The 23445-nt window shown below is 36.5% G+C and overlaps 1 protein-coding gene across 1 annotated transcript in view; it reads left to right on the top strand.

Annotated features, from left to right (window-relative positions):
* LOC145994734 (uncharacterized) overlaps positions 1-23445 on the top strand; it is a 230918-nt gene that overhangs the window by 84786 nt on the left and 122687 nt on the right. The window contains exon 3 of the mRNA XM_083130947.1: positions 16922-17058. Within this exon, the coding sequence (XP_082987073.1) occupies positions 16922-17058 (137 nt within the window). The remainder of the gene's footprint in view (positions 1-16921; positions 17059-23445) is intronic.

Genomic DNA, 23445 nt, shown 5'->3' with positions numbered 1-23445 from the left:
AATAAACAAATTGAATCTTTTCATTGTCGATTCTTAGCGTTCACTTAGGAAATAAACATTTGGAATATTTCCTTACACTGTTTCTACACTAATAAAGTCGTGAAGAATGTTAATAAATTATGAAACAATAAACATTATCACTGATTTAATAATCAAAGTTACGAACATTGAAGCTTCACAAAGACAGAAAATAAAAAGCAGTTCATATTAAACAGTTTTATAAAATTTAATACATTTGTAGTTCATATTAACATAGCTAGGTAACAAAATGCTTTCTGCGTGAAAACATTTGTATTTGAAACATAAGTAATATAGCTACTCGTGGATAGTTTTACACACGAATATTTCATCGAAGTTCTTGTTACACATCGCACCCTTGTATTTGAATGCACAACATATCTTCCATTAGCCTCCGATTAACATAAAGAAGCCAGGCGCGGAGCGTCCATGTAAGCCGTGTAAGCCGGGCTTACACTTTATTAATTCTAGTAAAATGTATGTAATTATATGGCAAAATTCGTAAAAACTTCAAAGTTCATCTCGGCCTGATACCAGTCTTCGAGATCCTGTTTGTTAGATTGCAACACTTCACACCAGATGGCACATGAGAACTCCCGCCTTTTGCTTGGGGAAAGTTGTAAGCCGTCTGAATGTTGCCTTACAAATTTCTGACCGCGAAGGAGCAGTGCCTACCGTCGCGCACCGTATCTGGAAGGAGAAGAACAGGGAATATAGGGAGAAGAGCGCGTCGAAACCCTAGGTGTGTAAACCTACGGGCAGAGGCTTACAGCAGCGTTGCAAACCTCATGTTTAGAAAAAGTGTTGTTAATGGACGTCCACAGTATTTCTTTCCACCAGGGAGGATTAAGCAAAGTATTTTTTCAGGGGTTGGGGTAAACTAGGTATATTTCTCTTCTCAAAATATACTAATTCAATTTGAAGTTAACATTTTTCTGCAACGCCCTTACAATAATTAACAATTTGTTGTGACTGAAATGAAATTATATGTGTGAAAATGGTTGACATTCATTTTTCAGGAAGTGCCTCCTCCCCTTGCCCCTTCTGGACATCCATGGTGTCGTTTAAACTCCGAAATTATGCTACATACTACTAAATTGTTCTGGGATTTTCATATTATAAATATTAATTTATAACAAAAACAAATATAAATTTGAATGGTTCAACCAACGACATGGGTTCCACGTTATGTGAAAAGTTTGAGAAAATTCAACCACAACGAAAAGCGGCCCTGTTGTTTTATTTATATCTCCAACTTACAAACGACTTTTTAAACTTGTGCGAGATTTAGCACCATTATGCTTGGGTTGGCTTCACTGAATACGCGCCAGCGAGAGACAGGTCCTGCAAGAGGAGGGGCTCCAGCGTTGTCGGGTATGAATGGTTGACTGTAAAGGAAATTTGAGCCGGTGGTGCTTCAAGGAGGTTTTTTTCCCCCAGGAACAGGGAATTCTGAAGCAAAAAACTAACAGGAAGGAGAAACCTAGAAATGAGCGGGATACGGGAAAACTAGATACACATTGATATGCTAAATTCTTGTTGTTTCTGTTTTTCGCTTGTAGGAGAGCATAAACATTAGACATATTGAGACTCTGTTTTCCGTTTATGTATGAACTCAGCTGGTAATAATTGAGCTAAAAAGTGAAATAAATAAGTAAATAAATAAATAAATGTTAATGAAAACTGAAGATTGAACCAATTTTACAAATTTCATGTCAAATGTGAACCAAATATTATTAATTACATAGTCCGTGATTCAAACACTCTTCGAACAACGTACGAAAAGCCTGTTTATGATCTTTTAGTTGCTAGATTTGCTTTTACACTATCCTAAGAAAACACTTACATGTCCTTTGATAGAAATTTCTGGATATATCCCTACAATTTGTGAGCATTTCTTTTATATTTTACATTGTATTTTTTTTTTTTTTACTAAATATAGGGAATTTTAAGACAAGAGAGGGAATTTATTTATATCCGAAAGGGATATTCCCCTCACAGTCCGAAAGATCACTGCTTTGAGCAGTGACCGATTTTGGATCTGGTTTCTTTTTGTTTTCCCCTTCTTGCTGTGTGTTTGTTAAAGTCTCGAGGTATTGCTTTTGCGAATTCCATCTATTGAAAAGCGGACTGTCGTCCCTGTGCTGTGGTGTAATACAGTAGTGAAGTGCATTATGGAATAAAATGAGTGTGATTGTGCGGTGGGGTGGAGAACTTGTTGAAGACGCCGTTGTCCAGCAAGGATTTTGCTGCCAAGAAGAAACTTGTGGATATAGGTAGGCCCACCCCTTCCTTCTCTAGCAGACATAGTAACAGAAACGAAAAATAAAGTGCGCCGATTTTGCAATTCATGATACGGAGCTGATACTTGGTTATGCGGTTGTAAAAAGTATTCCGCACTTTTCTGTTTCCTTCTGTTTTCGTTTGTTTATTATTATTATTATTATTCATTTTATCTAACTTTGCATATTTTTTATCGTTACGTTACTCATTGTGATAGGAATAACACTGACTTAATTATCAGATATCCAGAATTTTTAATTTGGTGAAAAATTCCAGGGAAGTGTTCTGAAAAAATTGGGGGTGGGGGGGGGCGGAGGTCGATGTGTGTGGATAAATCACTAACCATGTCAGCCCAAAAATAAGCACAACGGGAAATAACCTTCGTCATGGTAGGCTTACACTGTTGGAAAGGTCACGCTCCGCCACTGAAAGAAGCATAACGCGGGATAAAATAAGAATGTAAATGTACACATGTATCAGCTTTGCCCCCTTGTATAGCTTTCTTTCATTAAACATATTTTGAAACTGAAAATTTGTGTAAATAATATGAATATTTTATCGAATGCTTGCATAAAATTTGCTGTAACATACTGCTTTGGTAGACACGAACGTAATATTTTTAAATGTTGACTAAATCTTGAAACAAATTAATTTGCAATCATAAGTAATAATCTTAACGTTAACCAACGTTTGTAATTCATGGTAAATTATTTGATATTTCTAAAAAAAAATTGTTGACAAGAGATAAAACATGACCACATTTAAGAGTATATTAGATGCCTATTCCGGACACATGAAATGTTTACATCATGAACTATTACTCTTATTTATTTATGAGTATAAAACCTTTGCTACTTAACTTGTATCTTTTCATAGGGACCAACATGGAATTGCCCTAAACATTTCTCATTTTCAGCAACATCTTGAAGAAATGTGAACGTTATTCTTACCTTTTTCATCATAATTGCCTCTGCAATTGAGCACACAACACTTATACACCATACCTCTTGCAAATTTAAGCATATTTATACGTCATGTAAACTCGATTACAGTTCTTAGTTTTGCATTACCATTCCATATTCACTAAAAAGGTCCAACATCGATTCCGAAGAAGCAAATCAAACATGGCGGCTATCTTGCCTCCAGTTGATGACGCTTAGTCACGTGCCCGGAGCAAGCCATGAGGCTTTCAGATAGAGAAGGTAATGCATGAATTGGCTAGGGGTTTTCAAACTTTTTGCTGTCGTGCTTCCCTCCTCTGCCAAAAACTGCACGAAAGATCAACACATAATCTCTGTATGTGTTTATTTACTGTTGGTACACACACAAGTAATAAAAATATATTGTGTATCATTAATGCAGGTGGTGTAGCTACAATTTTTTAAATTTATAACGTGGTGTTAATTCATTTAACGATACGATATTCGTGAGATAAAAATAATAAATACGGACAGTAAAAAAAGCTGAATAATAGATGTTAAAAAATACATACAACAATGCTTGGATTTCTTCATTTAATTGTAGTCCTGTTTCTTCTAACAACTTTCTCAATGTACGAAAGCAATTACCAATGCTTTCATTTTTAATCTTTCTCTTACAAAGCGGTAACTTCCTTTTGAACGCTGACGCCTTGTCTGATAGTTGCAGTACAGGATTCCCTTATGCCTTGTAGAGATACATTCAGTTTGTGGGGAGTGCCAGATAAGTATGTCAATTTCTGCACAAAGACACTATCAATCAAGCTTTTGGCATTGGCATGCTTTCCTTCTACAAGGTACGAGTCCAGTTTCTGTTCCAGTTCAAAAACACGGGAGATGACATTGCCGATGAACAAATCAATGTAAGGTGCAATAATATTGAAGAAGATATTGATATTTTTTTAAAAAAAGATTATCACGTTTTAAACCCTCAGAAGAAAGTAATATTTTTTCGGAAGTTCTCACTCCTCCCCTGCAAAACCTGGGCGCCTCCTCGGGAAGCCGAGCCACACAGTTTGAACACCACTAAACTAACCATTTTTTTTTCCTTTTTTGGTTATTCTGCTGGTATAGAAATTAACTGATTAAATGTGCCAGTTTCCATAGAAGGGTGTCGACTGACCTTCTCGGTCTTCCCCATGTCCAACAACATTTATTGAAGAAAAAGTTTTTTTTTAGAATAACACTTTGTCTACAATCTGAATCCCTCATTAATACCGCTTAAACATAAGTGTTTTGTCGAATATTCGAAACACTATTAAACTATTGTAGATGCTTCCTGGTGCATTTCACATCCGGTTTTCTGGAATGCTCCGATTTGCATAGGAGAATTCCACATGAAACGGAGGTTACAAAGTATCAAACCTGGATTCGATTACGCTCTTAGATCGTCAGGTTACTTGCCACAATGCGGATGAATGCTGAGTGGATGAATTGATTATTAAGAATTCAAACCTTTGATCTTTGGTTACGCAGTGAGCTACATTAACCATTCAACTTTTAGTAGCCCAACGATAATATATTTTTTAAATAGTTATAGGCCGATAATAATAATAATTTCTTGATTATTTCCTCCTCCGTGGCCGTGTGGTCTAAGGCGCTGTGCTTTGGACTCCGACTGCGGGACGGCATGGGTTCGAGTCCGTCTGGGTTCAGTCTCTGGGTTTTCGACCTGTGTATAGGACGGTTGGCAACCCACCATCGTGAGGAAATTGGGGAGCTACGAGTGAGTAGCGTAATCCGGTCTGGAAAATATAATGGTGAGGGTTCGACGTACTGACCCCACGTCACCTAATTACCGGTTGATGAACTCCACAGCTCTAGGTAGGATTGTGGAAGGGAGACTGGCCGTAGGGCGAAAGGCCAAGGCCCTAAAAGGGCTGTCGAGCCACGGGTTATTTTATTTACTATTTCTTGATGCTATTAAATATAGTATTTGTAAAAGTTTGACTAATTATTATTATTATCATTAAACAGTTTACAATTAATCAATAATATACTTCCTTTTAAACACGTAATTTCATTGCATAATCAATTTGTGTACATTTATTAACATTGACAATATTATTCTTCATTATGTTTATTGTAGGAGTGCATTCATATTTCTTTTTTCAACTTTTGAACTTTTACTTTTTCAAGGTAATAAAGAGTTAAATTAACTCAAGAAATGTTTACAAAGTTTAACTTACAAAGTATTAACAAAATTACTATTAAAAATGAAAATATAAAATAAACATTAAGATAATTAGAATGAATTAATTGAATATTTTATCAAAATATGTCTGAATTTTCACTCTTTGAGAGTACATGCAATTAATTTTTGCCAATTATAACATATTTTTTTCATAAATTCTGAGACATGCTTAGATTATCAATAACATTACTGTAATTGAAGAATACGTGACCATCCATTATATATCAACCATAGCTAAATGAATTATCAAAATTCTTGAAAGTAATTGTTGCTTTGATTATGTAATTAATGCAAAATGTTTACAAAATCAATGAGAGGAGTTTGGACCCGTTAAATCAGTCCGGTATGGGGACTGGCTAATTGACAATTCAATTATACTTTTGGTTGGTACAAGATGTGTGTGCGCTAGCAGGAAGGAAGAAAACGCCTGTTGTCGAAACGGAAGTGAACGATTCCTGTTCATGTTCGCTCGTTTCGGTTGAGATGGTCCTCCACAGAAGCACTCTTCCACCAGCCAGACCTGTTCAGAAGGAAATTCAACTTTTTTTAAGGCACAAAACCCTTCCGCTTCTACGCGTGATAAATGGAATTGTCAGTGTGAGAAAGTCGTTCAATAAATCACCCATTTCTCTTGCGTAATCTGAGCAAATGTGAACACACACACACATTGCAAGAGAGCTATTGAATTAACCCTAGCTATAGTTTACCTGTGCCGTACAAGAAACTTACTTACCTGAGGGGATGGGGCTTTGATTCCCACATAATTTTTTATCACTAAAATTCAAGGAACCGTTTTGTTATTTAATCACTGTTTCTTTTCTCTTTTGTATATGTACAGTTATAAATTACAAAAAATATCATCATTAGTTAATAAAAAAAGAGGAACCAATTATATTCCATTACTTGCATAAATGTTACACACATTTTTTATGATCTTAAGAGATGATGTTGAAGAGAGGAAGTAAACACAAACGAAGAGGACGAACACTGAGAAGTTGCAAATAAAAGGGATTGGGCAAAGTAATGTTTCATATATTGTTTTAACTTTTATTATTATTATTATTATTCAAATCATAAAATTGAAATTGAGTGAAAATTCCTTGACACTGTTTAAAAATTGTGATAAAACTGGATTCGCCTTGCTTCCTTTCCATAAACATCTATCACTTTGATGATGAACAATTCTTTATCTTTTGTTTGCACTTTTTCACGGTGTAGGTATCAAACAAGAGACCGCTCTCCTTCATGGCACTTCTGATGCATGTTTTAACGCGTCACACTGCATAAAAAAAATAATTCAAAATGATAGCCCGTCAATTATCAATATTAGATGCCAACTCCGACTTTTCGGAATCCCGAAGAATCGAGAAATTCCAATGGATTGTATTTGAAAATGGTTAATTCTTGGTATTTTTTGCACTAAAAGTGTCTAAAATTTCATGAAATTAACTGTTTTTATTCCAGAAATGCAAAGACAATCACTTGAGGGGGGATACTGTATGAAATTCTATATTTTCACCGCGTGGGGATTTTCGAAAACTTCCCGTGGAAACTGGTCCGGAAATGACGAATATTTTGTCCCGAACGATAGGATTACAAAAGTTTCCCTTACTAATTTTGTCGCGCACACCCCCAGTACCAGTTACGGCAGTCAAGATGATTCTAATGCTTGTGGTGAGTGGTGACAACTTCCCTTCGTTATTTTCTTAGACATGGCAGTAATTGATGTAACTTACAGCCTGTAAGTCACAGAAAGCAGTATTAAAATATCACGATTCGAATTACATTGTCTTTTCCATCTCTCCCCCACCCCTTCTGGCTCCCCCTTGTTGGCGTCCATAGTAGTAGGCAATTTTTCCTATTCCAAAGGGAGTCTGTTAACCCCACCCCCCCCTTCCTCGCCCTCTTTGCGGCGCCCATGATTTAGATGGTCAGCAATGAAAAAGAAAGTAACTTTAACTGTACTTTTGAAAAGTACTTTCCGAACATTGTATATTTATGATAACTAGATTTTTATCTCACCATCTAAGTCCCCGTGTTGAGCCACAACTGGACATTGATATTCCTATGTGACTGTTCATTGGTGAGTGTTGAATCATCAATTTAATCGTCATTAGTCCAAGAAGAAGAAAAGCGACATTGTTACGGTCACCATTTTTCAGACACACTCATCACTCATAGTCAGTCTATAGGTGGTAGTTCGCCAACATTGTTGACCGCAATCAGGTTAAGCATGAAGGACTTAATAGCGCTCTTGAATTGCTAGAACACGTTCCATTGTTAGGAGCACAGCCCGGATCTTAGCGGGCCATTGTTGAGGAGAAAGTTTCATCTTCTTTTGGCACCTCTGAAAATTCAACATTTCAGTTCCGCTTTAATTTTTTTTATCCACCCAGAAGCTGCAGTACAGTTAAGCCAGCTTGATTACAAAAATTGTGTGAAATAACATTGGAAGTTGTGCTGCATATTTATGGGACATAATTCCAATAATTCCATTTTTTATCTTGCGCAGTGACTTACGTCCCCCCTTTTTAATCCGACCGTTGGTCCCTAGCATACTTGCAACTTGAACAACCTGCTACACACTTGTCTGCATTAAGTCCTGCATTTGTATACAGTTGTCATTGTAATCAGTATACTTTTTATGTCTCTGCCAGGTGTCCCAGGTTCGAATCCCGGCCTAGGCATGGATGTTTTTTGTGAGTGTCCCGTCTCTCTTCATCAATTTCACCGTATCATCACTTATCCTCATCTTTTCGATTAGCCAAAAGTGACAGAAATGCGAAGTAAAGTAAACCAAATCAATCCATTTTTATCTCTGGAAGCCAATTAAAAAAAATTGGCACTTTTTCCTCCGTCAAAGAAAAGAAGAAAGAAAAAGAGAAAAGAAATATAAATTGTGCGAGCTCTTTTTTTTTTTACGCCGAATGCAGACTTAAAAGCTTTAGTCAACTTTATTGGCGGAGCGCGCTACGGTGCCAGGTGAAACAGGTTCGAATCCCGGCATGGCTGTTCTTTGTGAGTGTCTCTTCATTAATTTCGTCATGTTATCGATTCGCCTCATCTTCACGATTAGCCAAAAGTGGCAGAAAAGCAAAATCAATTGTAAAGCGTGAGTCACATTTATTTATTTTTATAATTTTATATTTCCTCATCCTGTACTGCCGCCACGCCGGAGACCCGGGTTCGATTCCTAGGGTGGACGATCTGGTGATTTTTTCCGGCCTTGTCTCCGCATAAAGCGGCTCTGGGGCTCTACCAGCCTCAAATAGTGTGTAGCTGGGGGAACCATGGGAGGTAAAGGCGGCCGGAACGTGGTGTTGATCACAGCACCTCCAAAATGGCCGAGATCGAGAATGTGTGGGGCCCTACCCGCAACACCCCCTAAATGTGCTTTTATGGCAGGGTGCTATATGCACGGGGAACTTTACTTTTTACTTTTACCTATCCTGACTAGTTTAAGGTCTTATTTCAGGTCAGAACCTTTGTTCCTATCCTTATTTTAAACAATCTTTGTTATGAACAACGACTTTCCGATACATGTCTGAAGGCCTTAGTTTCTACCTCATCACCAAAAATTTTTTCTTGTCACTTTTTGCACACATCTCCGTAGATAGATGAGCGATTTAGGATAGGTGTGTAGACGGACTTTTGAAATCTCCAATACATGAAAGTATCTTCCAATGTTTTATCATCATCTTGTATATATTAAAAACCATCCCTAGAAGATCAGAGGTATAGGCTAAACAAGCACCAGCATACATACAATACATACAACCACCCACCTGTGTATAAAATTTCATAACTCACGTTATACTTCGCATTCAACAAACAATTCGAACTTAATGAACTATTACAATCCGATGGTTGCAATTCCATCCAATGAACAAAAGAACATCGACAATGCTTCAGTATACTTCTTGAACTTGATTTTTAATATCTTTTTAATTCCTATCATTACACTCGTAGTGAAATATGATTTAGTACTACCGCAAGTGGACTTAAGAAAATTCATTCTTGTAATCCACCTGTGATATACACAATTGTATGGTTCGTGGAAGAGAGGGCATTGTTTATGTTGCAACTTTCGTTTCTCGATGGAAATGATTTCTTTGTTTTAAAAATGCTCAGTCATGCGTTTTTGTTTCTCACGGTTTTTGTGAATCCGGATGTCGATCGCATGGAAAATTAACCACGTTTTAGAAAGTGTGGTTGAACTTTTTTTTTACTCACAACTGTAGTTTCCGATTAAAACGTGTGTTTCCAAGCACAGATTAAGAAGCTGGGTAAGAGATTCATGAGTTCTAAAGAAGTTGGAAAACACATCAACGCCGACGGAAACGTGATATTGAATCAGGAGTCACATATTTTTTTGGCATTTTATTAGCCACGGAACAACGGCTCATTGTACATAACGAGAAGAAAATAAAAATTATATGTATGCGTTTATTTTCCTCTCTGTTTTTTAATGCTAGAAGTTACATGAGTTGTTATTTCATTAACAATTATGTAATATTTCTTTCACACGTTCTAAATTTTCAAAAATTACTAGTTATAATACCAAACATTCAATGGGTGCACTTGGCGTAAAGGGCCACCTTTTCAGATGGCACCCAGAAGTCAACCTCACTTCCACTTCCCTGGTAACTGTAGTGTCAAAGGCCAACGAGGTCCTAGCGCCTGGACCCACGATCAGTATAATCATCCGTTGAGCTTGTGATATGTGCTCTCCCATTTTACGTTTGTGATTGTCCTTTCATCCAATTCATCACATCACCATTCATCCCGTTCTTCGCGATTAGCCAAAGGTTGCAGAAAAGCGAAGTGAAATGAAACAAAGGAATCAATCAAGGTGTGCGCGAGGTACAGTCGCTACCCTAATTAGTGTTGCGAGAATGTGAAATAAAATGTAATATATTTTTTGTGATTAGTTGCAATGTTAACATATCTTAAAGACATTAGAAATAATATAGTATTCATCAATATTTTTTAACTTTCAATTTATTATTTAAGTCTTCTTATTGGGTAACATGTGACGTTTCATTTCTGTTTCAGAACCACACTGGAAAACGAACGGTATCGGCTAAGTTTTCAGCGCAAATTATACTTCATATTCAGTAAGGTACACCTGAAGACTCTGATCACAGTAAATCTTTTATCCATTGCATCTAGTCGACCACACAATTCAAACTTATACACACATGGAATTCATATGAATTGATCCGTGTCCTCGGATATACGCGTAGCTACTTAAGTAAACCATTACTTCTAGAGACGTGACCTAACCTGTCCTTTCTCCTGGAAGTTACAGTTTACACTTACGCTAAACTGTTTTCTTAATATAAATCATCAAGGAATTTCCTCAACTATCGATTTATTTTTTCTCATAACTTTTTTTCATGGCCCTTGCCTCTTATCTGTACAATAGTACTCTACACGTAGGACTTCGTAACTGCTATACACGTACAACATTGCTAATGTTTTCTACCGATTTTCAGCATAACGTTGTTTTGATAGTCAAGAGACGCTTTGAAAACAAGCTCCTCATACTTTGTATAATCTTGCTATTGAACGGAATAGCCAAATCATTATAGTTTTGTAATTAAAAAAAATATTCCCATCTGTTTTGACACTGAAAATTGAGTACTTAGAGTTTATTTGAGATTAATGAAACTGCAGTAATTATGGGAAAATATGCTTCTAACAAGCACACTAGCACATGTGTTGAAAAGTGGGTTTAGAATGTGACAACCGCAAAGCCACTAAACACGAATCAGTCGTATAGAATATTTATAATCAATACCGGATGCACGCTGTTCCACTTACAACAATTGACAGGATGCCATATTTTTGCGGAACTCTTTGAAGATGAAGCGACGTGGAAATAAATACAAGTGTTCTAGTGAAAGGCCTCGGAGAAAACAAATGCCATGATATGATACAACTTAAATGGAGTTATGTAAGTGGAACAACATGTTGTGAATGTGAGAAGTATTACAAACATTTGAATTATGGTGTAATGAATGTGGGACTCTTTATGTCATCTACTTCTGTTTACGATCATTATGCAGCATGGCTGATTTCGCCATCTATATTTTTTTTGTGCGATCAGTGTCAACTTCTACAAGTAAAATCTCTAATTCGTTAGATATTTATTCTTTAATATATTAATCAAAATATATGGACTAGTAATTCTATATTGTTCATTTGAACGTGCATCATCCTCCATTATTATACCATTGGAATTTTTTCGAAGACGTCTGTGAATATTTTGTTCCGTTAGATACTAAAGGTTCCCTTGAAATAGTACATTTGGTTTTGTAAACTTACTTATTGTTCTTAATATTCTACATAGTTTTAAGTTACATTTATGTAATCACTACAGATCTGGTACTTTCTAAGATATTCGTAGATTCTTGCGTCTGGCAGCCACATAAAATAAACTTATTTCATTTATTTATAAATTAATACACTGTAAAGAAAACAGTGACGTTGAAGTGGTCAACTCCAGTGGAGCTAAAATGGTGTTTATTTCCGCCATTTTGTCTATGATATTTTAACACCACTGAAGTTAAACGATGACTAAGGTGTGATATGTGAACTTCTTGGCACCTCTGTTAGACTTAGTACCTTTTTTTCTTCAGTGTAGTGTGTACGGATAGTTTTTTCATGCCTTTGCACATTTTTTGTAAGGTGATATGTTCCTGAAATATATACAAATTTATGTAGTAAAAAACTAATTAAACCCAGGTGCCTCGTCATGGCATGTTTGGCCATTTCTACGTTATTGAGAACATTTTTATTAATTTTCTTTCATATTCATCATATTTTCGATCTTTCAAGGCATAAAGAGTTTTCTTCATACATTTAGTTATTTCGGAGGTGCATTTCGTTCACTCAACTTTCCACCATCATCATCGACATCGTCGTAGTTGACGTTGTTACCATCATCATAGTCAGTTGTAGGAGTTACCACAACAGGAATGTTGAATGAAATAAAATTTACAAATGTAATTTTCGTGAAAAATACTGGTAATGTTACTGAGAAAATTGTTTGAGTCCCGTGTTCATTGTTCGTGAGTTACCCCTGATTCATGACTAAGTTTAGAAATCTTGCACCAAGTCTAAAATAAATATCGCTAAGAAGTCCAAGATGTGTTTGGAAGGAAGGGGAATTCTCATAAATTCTACCCGTTAGGAAAATTCTCACAGATTTATGCAGCAGTTACACTTGACCGAATAATGTCTTATATCTATTGTTGTAATCCTGTCTTACTATAGATAAGCCACAACAAAATTTGATGCTCAAACTTTGGATAAAACTTCAGAAGCTGACGAGTTCATTTAGATGAGTTTTGAGTTTGGGTGCCCTTTCTTGATGGAGTGTTATTCTCAATCTCGTATATCCGTGTCCATTCATTTTCCAGAATTGAATGATGTGTAATAATCTACAAAATTCGACACAACAATGGCACTAAACTTCTAAAACATCGCAGTTCCTAATGGGTGTAATTGCAGAGTTGACACATATTAATGATGTGAAAAAATAGGACATTCACTGATTCTGATGATCTCACCCATTCTTCTTTTGGACCAATGATTTGTGTATTATAAATATCGTTAGATATTTTACATCGGTATTGAAGCAATATCTACATAATTGTATTAGAAGGAATTAATTTACGGGATTTGAAGATAATCACAAGAAAGCAGAACTTGAAAACCACATTTTAATAGCTTTGTATTAAACTTGCCAAAATTGGGTTCTGATTGTCGAAATTGGTTTAAATATAGCTTATATTCCGATATGCTATTTTCGGGCAATAGTAGTATACGTATTAAAAATCTTCATCACACCCTTACCACGTTGACAATTTGAATTTGTAAAATTCACGAGTAGAACGGTCGTATTCAAATGGGTGGCGAAAACGAATGTTTATACAAATGTTAATATGCACAAAAATATAAATTAACTATTTTCTATTTATAGCAAAATTGTGACATACAGATTAAACCTAATTTAAGAAGAAACAGAAATACACGTGCATCACATCCAGCCACAACACACTTCATGAAATAAAATTAAATATCCCAGAAAATAAATGCCTTTTAAATACGAGGTAAGCACGAGCGATAGAGGTTAATGAGATAATCGTGTAAGGGAGATCACGATCACAGATTGTAATACTTCAACCTCGTTGCGGAAGACATAAATTTATGCGTGCATGAGGACATTAATTTCGCATAAAATTTGCGGAAACTGATGTAAATTTAGGATTCGACGCTCTCGCACTTTGTCACAAGAAGGAAACGCCGCTGGAAATGTAAGTTCGATCACTCGTAACAGGAGAAATCAAGTGTAATGCTACAAGACGTGACGGTGTACTTGGACACGGAAGAACACACAAATCCAAGAACACCTATTGTGTACTGACATTTCATCTCGACGACTTTAGAATACGCACTCATTATACACTTTCTTCATTCTTTGATCCATGAATGAATATATAATTCCGTCCACTTACGAGGTACTGAAGGGTTATGGTATTGAAGGCAATAAGTTCATCGGACGTTGTGAACAATGGTTGGTACAAAGGTTATTCTTTCTCTTTTTGGGAATAATGAACAAGGATAAAAACCAAGAAAATTAGGAAAAGAGAAAGCAAATTGTTTCTTTCTTCTTGCTTTAGAATATGAAATGCAATGAATAGCCGCAACGTCATAGCTCATGATACTTTTCCGCATTCAAGCAACTGCAATGAAAACTGTTAACTCCTTCGTTTAATGGCATTAAAATTCTTCAAGCAACACAGCATAAAATCGTTGAGTAATAAAGCTCAAGTCTCAGGAATATCTTTATCTTCAGCATAAGATAACTGCAGTATTATTGTTCATAAACGAGTGTGAAATACCTGAAGTATCCGTCGCAAAGTTATCAGTCTCAAAGTTTTTCGCTGAAGCGGACAAATTCTCAAAACTTTATGTCCGTTATTACTGTGCATAGGTGTCCCTGAGCATGGAAGAATTATCTAACGATGTGTTATACGTACATGCAGTAAGACGTGGTTAGTAATGAGAAATGCACACAGATGGAACAGGTAATGGAATATTGTCGTACTGTTGTAAGCGTTGCATCAACGACTTGAAGACTATTTTTTTACAACAGTTTATTTCTCATTTATGCACCATTCACATTCATTTACCAAGAGTGTGACATTTCTATCTCATAAGTCCTTATGTTGGGTCGATTGAATCCATAAGACACATTTTCTCATTACTGTATTTATTAAGCACTTTGGTTCTGGTTGTAAATTATGCAATAGCTTAAATCGAAACGATGGTTTGGCATGCGTACGGTGTATTTTAATGTTTCTAGTGGTTTATTAAAGGGAAAGAATTTCTAAATCTACTTGTGTAATTGCATAATAGTGATTTGAATCTTCACAGTAACACGGAGCGGAGGTTAATGAAAGAGACTTATAATATAGAATTCCCAAGTTTGATCACTGATGGATCGACATGTTTGATAGTTCGGAACTCATGTTGTGCTGAGGGGTCCTAGCATAGGAGTACGCAGACCCTCTGATTAGGGGGCAAAAGTCTTGATGAAAGTTCAGTCGGGAAAGAAAAATCTCATTTTATGTCAATCTTTTAGTTTTAAATGCATCCATGGGTATATATGTGTGTGTGTGTGTGTGTGCGCTTGTCCCTCTGGTAATTTACAATGCATTACAGAAAAGAAAGAAATTGCAAGCGAAGCGAGCAAGAGAATTTTTCAGTCCAAATTTATATAAATTGAAAACAATATTGATTTAATAGTGCGCAAAAAGAAAAAATCATGGGATGCCATGGCATTCTCTTTTACAATTTTCTCCTTCAGATCGTTCGGCGTAGAGGGAGAACTCTCGCAGCCCCCTAGCTACTACTGCTCTGAACTTGACAAGACTGTAAGAAAATAAGACATTGCGAGCGAAGCGAGGAAGAAAATTTTACGAAATGAATATTTATTTGTATAAAATTTGAAGTCGAGTGAGCAATTGCCCCCCTGCAGGTGTTCCTGGCCGTCTGGAAGAAATAATGCAAGAAAGACTTGAAAACTAATTCCATCTTCAATATTCTTTTGTCCTGCTACTCTTAGATTCTGCTAGTCTTGCATTCTTTTACTTCAATGTTTGCCCCCTAGAATTGATTTCCGCCCAAGGTTGGGAAAAGGCAATTCCCACCTGCCCCCTTGTGGTTGTGCCACTGACCCCCCCCCCCTTCTCCAGTAGTTGCTTCGAACTTTCATCGGCTTGAAAATATCGTTTAATAACAGCAATAAGATTCCTCTACACTAAATTTCTAAGTGAAAGTATAATATAGGGGTATGGAACGTCTGGAAGGGGGGGGGGGGCAAGGATAGCCACATCTCCCTCTTCGAAAACGAATGTCAACCTAAAAGTATATATTTTGCACGTACAATTTGATTTCAGTAATAGTAATTTATATTAATTATTCTGCGATAATTTCAAATTGAAGAGGTGTTTTTTGAGGGGGCAACACTATTATTGGGGGGTAATGTGCCCCATGGAAAAATACCTTGTTTGTCACTTCGTGGAAAAAATATGCGAACATCCGTGATTGGGGGAGGGGGGGAAGTGCCCCCCTTGCCCCCGCGTGCGCACGCCTATACGTTCTAGGTTTTGCATTTGTTCCTTCAAAAAATCACCATTCGTACTCATTTTCACCATTAACCTGGGGAGGTAGAAAAACGACTTAAAATAACAAAAATTATGGTTAATATCCAAGTTTATTTTCGATTAAATCTGTTAGTCTGAACCTATCAAACATTTGCATTTTATATTTTATATTTTAGATTGTAGCTATTCATTGATGGTAGATGTACTGTAAATTTTTTCCTTCTTAGTTTAGTCTGTATGTCACAATTCTTCTACAAGCAGAAAGCATGTTCCATTTTCGTTTTTGGTAATACTTATTTTTTCATTCACATAGAAATTCATTTTTGGCCGATTTAACCGATTTAAAATTCTCAAGATCATTCTAGTAGTTCGCCACGAATTTTCAAAATGCCATCGTTCCACTCTTCCTACAATTTTTCTTCGATTTTAACAAATCGTACATGTAGTATGTTGGAGATTTATTGAAACAGAAAAAAAAATGGCATCCGTTCGAGGATCTTTGGCCAAACGTTAAATGCTTATTCAGAAGTTATCTGAAAAAAAAGAGAGACCAATGAAACGAAGTGTAACTCGACATCTTTACCCGTGCACCTTCCTAGCGGACCACCGTGTACGTTCAAAATTCCACCTCTCCACTCGTCCCATGCATTTTATGCGTGATGTGCCATTTATAGTTCGTGCAACCTCAGACTCAGTCTGTATATACTATACGTAATCATATAATTGAGAAAAATATTTAAGTAAATGACAAAATTCTTTAATTTTTGCAGGTCGGAAGATCTGACATCTTTGAATTCTCAGCTGCTCCATGTGGATTCTCAACTTGAAGCGCTCAACCGACATGTTGAAATCGTCACTCATCTTCAAGCCATCATTGAGGAAGACGAGGACAGTCAGGATGAAGTCGGTAAGTGGAAATTCACTATTGCATATTATTTGGATGCCAACTCTTCTTGAGTAGCGGATGATATAAGAATTTCATCGATCGACTTTTTCTTTTTTAAAAAAATAAAAAAATAACGAAACTACAGTGTGTAATCACCAGGAACATGGTTTATTGCGAAAACAATTTGACTATATCTCGTTTACTCTAGTTAGGGATGGTACCCGACCGAAAACACATATCCCGGGGCAAGTCAAAAACTCCGTCATGACACTTGAAAAAAAAAAAACAACATAAATCAAATTTACTTTCTAAGCGACTTTGTCAGACATACGGCGCTAAATAGAAAATACCTTATTAAGAAAGTGATTTACCCTGGTGGTGGTTTTCTATATTCTGTGAAGGTTTTACTCTGTGGTTTTACGGCGACACGCAGTATGTATGTGTATACATGCACATACATATAGCTCTATATATATAAGCATGTATCCGTACATATATACGTATTTGTATATGCCGACCATGTTGGCGGAGTGGTTAGCACATCGCACTACGACACCAGTGATCCCGGGTTCGATTCCCGGCTTGGACATCGGAGTTTCTTTGAGTGTCCCTTGATCAGTTTCATCATATCGTGTGTTATCTTCGTCTTCGCGATTGGTCAAACGTGGCAAAAAGCGAAGTAAAATAAACTTAATCAGTATGCATATCGAGATGAGACTTGTTCTTCGAGACCAAGAACAATACAGGTATGTACAGTTTGGGACGAGAACGAGACCAAGATTCTGCCAAGTCTCGTCTCGTCCTATCTCTATACCATCCATATCTTTAGTCTTGCTGTTTTCTGTTTGGCTGGGAATTCCTCAAGGCTCTCAAGGCGTTTAACGATATCTATTGAGGCCTCCCCGATGGCGCAGTAATTGCGTCGTCGCCTTGTAATCAAGGGGTCCCGGGTTCGATACCCCGTGGAGGTACAAGTGGTTCGGATCCCACTTTAAACGGTAGGTCCATTCCCGATTAGCCTTACTGTGCATAGAATGGACTTAAAAACAACAAATCAACCAACCAAACAACGATATCTATTGCAGAACCTAGAACTTACTCCAAGACATGTCACATCCTGTCCATGTGTTTCTCTCCATGCAATATACAGTAGCTTATTAGCTCTATATTTTACTTACCTATGCAGTTGTAGGCTTATCGTGTAGAATATAACAGATAATGAACTGACGACATAGATGGAAGAAGAAAGTGCACGGAACACCATCTCTCATTTGTCAAGACGACTAAGCATAGGCCTTTGTTTGGCCAATTAGAACACCGTCTCCGAAATGAGGAAAACGTTAGAAGGCTAGTGGTACTGAAGATTAGAAAAAACGGCGGAAAAAATAAACAAAATAAATAAGAATGTAAAGAGGAATCAAGTTCTAATTTTCTATTATGTGACAAAATTAAGGGTGATTTTTCACAACTCCTGTACGTACGTATACGTGAATAATATGTGTGCATTATTTTACTTGTTATAAGTGTTGCCGTTATCTTGAGGTAGGAGAACTTGATACATAATCATGACTTCAGGAGTGGCGTCCAACGACGACATGAGTCCAGGCCAGGTCTCGAACTTGAAACCTTCGGATTGTGAGTTGATTGTGATGGTGCTATCTGCCCTTCTCTTTCTCTCTGTCTTTTCACACACACACACACACACACCCACACATATCCGGGTTCAATTCCAAGTTTCTCGGGCCTCTAATAAGTGGGTACCTGAAGCAACTCTGGGTGATAAAGGCGATCGGTGCATGGTGCAGATCACATCACCTCCACAAATGACTAATATTGTGAATGTGTGTGACAGTATATTTGTGATGGGATAGTAGTAATAAATAATGATATTAAAATAATAAATAATAAAACATTCACCCTACCCCAATGGACTGTTTTGTTTTAGTGAAAAATTGGAGTATGGGAGAAAACCCCAAACAATGGACGAAATGAAAGAGTTCATAACAGACACATTTATGGACATTGATTCAGACCGCAATTTATGTCGAAGTTTGATTGGATGAATGTTGTAACGTTCGTGAAGAGCACTTAGATTAAACAGCGTTGAACAAACAAACATCTAAGTACTATCACAATGTTAAACAACTTAAATGTTAAACTACCTAAATGTCAATATCTGGGAAGAACCATCAATGAAATGCACATAAAATCAATCAATTTAAATGTTATGAATAATAATAAAACAAACCAATATTTATTATCGAAGATTAAGCACACACAGGAAATGTACTACGTAGAAATCTCTACATTATTTATTACTCTAATATCTTTATTAATTACCATTATCTCATCATAAATATACCATATACTGCACACGTACTTTTGACTCACCATGGATAAAATACGTATAGTCGTAGTCAGAATTGGATAACGATAGAACTACGTGTTCTGTAAAGGAAGTAGTATTTCATTACTAAAACAATTTAAACTCTTTAGAATTATATTTATTTCCTTGACATATATAACTAACTAACTCTCTAGCCTTCTTAAACCCGAAGGTTCATGCCTGCAGCAACACAGGCCTTCCATCTGTCCCTATCCTGAGCAAGATCTATATACTTTTTTCCATTCCTACCAATTTCCTTTAGGTCCATCTCAACATTATCCCTCAATCTTCGTCTTGGTCTATCTACTGATCTCTTACCATCAGGTTTCCCAACAAGAATCCTGTAAACTCTTCTTTCCTCTCCCATTCGTGCCACATGGCCTGCCCAACTAAGTCTTCTTGATTTATTCATTCTAATAATATATGGACATGAACACAAATCATGTACTTCTAAATTATGTAACCTTCTCCACTCACCTGTCTCTTCATCCCTTTTAGGCATCTTATTTTCCAATACTCTCAATTTATGTTCCTCTTTCAATGTAAGGGACCAAGTTTCACATCCATATAAAATTACAGGCAAAATTACTGTTTTGTATATTTTAACTTTTAGTTTCTTAGATATTAAACGAGACGACAAAAGTTTATGAAGAGAAAAGAAACATGCATTTCCTGAATTAAGCCTGCTTTTTATTTCCCCTTTAATATCATTTTCATTTGTTAGTATTACTCCTAATTGATTGATTTGATTGATTTAGTTTATTTTACTTCGCGTTTTGTGCCTCTTGGCTAATTTGCGAAGATGGGGATGAGTGATGAAATGATGAAATTGATGAATGAACATTCACAAACAACCAAGCCCGAGTGGGATTCGAACCCGGGACCCTTGGCGTCGCAGCGCGATGTGCTAACCACTCGGCCACAGGGTCCGGCAGTATTACTCCTAAGTACTTGAATTTGGAAACTGGTTCCAACGAGTTGTTATCAATAATTAGATTTTGATTATTACCTAACACTTGGTTTCGGCCTGTAAGTATATTTAGTTTTCTCTTTGCTAACTTCCAAACCTATCTCTTTAGCGGCTTTGAAAAATATTTTAACATTATTCTTAATTGTATTTCCCCAGTAAGTCTACATCATCTGCATATGCTATAGCTCTTTTCAGTTCTTACGGCGGGCGCTCTAGAAGCTGGCAGGGGAAGTGGGGAGCGGGGATGCGACCAATCCAACGCGATAAGAAACGTAGCGGCCAGTAGAACGAGTTTCACGTAGGGCTTTTTTCGGCCGCGTCGTGTCTCGGCGCCACTGCTGTTGTCTGGTTGGTCTGTTGCGTAATCCCCGCTCCCCACTTCCTCTGGCAGAACTAGGACCGGCCGCCGTAAGAACTGAAAAGAGCTATAACAGCTGAGTCACAACCGTTTAATTTTAGTCCTTCGTTAGTTTATTTTACCTTCCTAACAGCGTATTCTAAGGCAAAATTAAAGAGCAATGGAGATAATGCATCTCCTTGTTTTAACCCATCATGAATTATACATTTTTCAGACATATTAATATCCACACGAATTTTACTTTCTGTTTGACTGGTGCATACTTTTATAATATTAACAAGCTCCTTAGGTATTCCAAACTCGACTAATATATTATATAATTTATCTCTTTTGACCGAATCATACGCTTTTTTTAAAATCAATGAAGAGCTGATGGACATTTTGATTATATTCCCATTTTTTCTCAAGTGTCTGTCTGATGTGAACAATTCGATCTGTTGTTGATCTGTTACGTTTAAATCCACACTGATAATCACCTACTGTATAATTTCATTAGCATATGGGGTTAGTCTTGTGAAAATAATGTTAGATAATATTTTATATGTTGTTGAGAGTAGGGAAATTCCACAGTAATTATTGCAGTTCATTTTATCACCTTTTTTAAACACAGGAACAATTATGGATTCATTCCACTGTTCAGGGATTTCTTCTTTATTCCTTATTAAACAAATTAATTTATGAATTTGACATATTAACGAATTCCCACCATATTTAATTAACTCAGCTGGTATTAAATCAATGCCAGGTGCTTTGTTATTATTTAGCCTTTTAATAGCATCTTTAACTTCAGTCAAGTTAGGTTCGGGAATTAAAGGTTCTGCTGTGTGTACTTCATTTACTTCTGATTTATCTCCTACATGGACGTTTAAAAGGTCATTAAAGTAGTTCTTCCATCTATTTAGAATATCGCTTGGGTCAGCTAGAAAATCACCGTCTTTATCTTTTATCAAGTTTTCTGTAGGTTGCCACCCCTTCCTAAATTCGTTTACACCTTTATATAAATCTCTGATATTCTTATTTTTGCTGTTTGTTTCAATTTAGTTAATTTTACTTTCTTTACTTCTAAATGTGCGGCTAACTTCTCGCTTTATTCTATTATAATTGCTTAGATTTGTATCAACAGAGTTACTTAACCACCTAAGTCTAGCCTGATTTCTTATTTCTATTAGGTTATAACTTCCAGAGCTAGGAATTTTAGGTGCAAAAATTTGCCAATAAAGGTGCAAAAAAGGTGCCAATTTTTGTACAAAAAAGGTGCTAATTTTCAGATGTAAAATTTATTGTGAGCAGTACATACATATATGATTCAACTTGTCTGGATAAACACAGAGTATTCTCTGGTTTTAAATCGTTTAATATAACTAACCAAAGAAAATTATCTGATACATTAGAAAGCGACATAAAGGAAAATATGCTTCTTCTTACTTGCTTAGAATTAGTCATCTAGAAAACTGTTAAAATAGATGACATTCAACATTTCTATGTTCTTCTGAGTGAGGCTACATCTGCGGTCACTAAGCAGAACTTGTAAGTTGAAAAAGAACGTTCAACGTCAACAGACACAAGTGGTGCATATTTTGTTTTCAACTGGTAATCCACATCCTTGTTGGTTGCGACTTCTTGAACATCAGGGTTTTTGGCTAAACTTTGTTCTAACTTCTCTTTCTCGACCCCTTGCAGCTCTCGTTGCACATCCATCAAAACAGCCCACTGTGCTTCCTTTTCAGGACACTGCTCCTCCAGTTTTGTGATTGCAGTAGTAAGGAAAGAGAAGCCATGTACAATATAGAGTTCATCTTGCAATTCCTGTTTAAGTGCAAGTTTTTTGGCTTTTTCTACAGCTGAGGAATCACTAGGTAAAGCATCTAAAAATTTCGATATTGTATGGAAATGATTTCTAATAAACACTGCAGCTTTTAACCATGTACCCCATCTAGTGAAGATGGGAGAGGGTGATAGTGGAAGTTTCGTAATTTCTACGTACTTCTGTATTCTAGAAGGAGCCTTTTTCAGTATTTTCTTAATGTTAGAAACAAATTCGTTCACATATGTATATTCATCTTTAAGAGCTTCACAAACTCGATGCAAAGCATGAACAATGCAGGTCATATGTTTTAAGTTAGGATACATATTCTTCAGATTAGAAAATGTAGCTAACATGTAAGAAAGATGCTTGGTCTGTAAGAACTAACCACACACTATCATATTTTACGCCCTCCGTCCACAATACAAAACATGCATCATTGAAACTTTGCATTACACTTGCATTATCTGTTTTGCCGAGAAAATAAGTTTTTAAAAGCATGGGTTTCACTTGATGTCCATTGAGAGGTGCTACTAAAATGTTCAAAACTTAACTGTTTTGCCTATCTGTGGTTTCTAGTATGAAATAGACTGGATGGTCAGCTACTACTTGCCTGATCTGCGAGATTTTAGCTTCATAAAGAGGTTGAAGGTAAGATTTCCTTAAGGTCCTCTCATCTGGAACAGACTTCCCAGTATATTTTTGCAAATATCATTTCATGACTGGATTGTTAAGTTTCGCTATAAATGTACTTGCTGTCTCACTGAAAAATTAATTTGTATTTCTGGAACTCGAAGATGCAAGCGCCACACCAATGAATTGCTGTCGCTTCCCATCTTTACCATCTCGTAGTTCTTTATTCCTGACGTGCTTCCCACTTTGTAGATGCT

Source organism: Lepisma saccharinum, chromosome 11 (assembly GCF_977018435.1).
Source record: "Lepisma saccharinum chromosome 11, izLepSacc3.1, whole genome shotgun sequence".
NCBI classification, from domain to species: Eukaryota; Metazoa; Arthropoda; class Insecta; order Zygentoma; family Lepismatidae; genus Lepisma; species Lepisma saccharinum.
The sequence above is the reverse complement of the archived record's forward strand: the minus strand, read 5'-3'. Positions and strand labels throughout refer to the sequence as shown.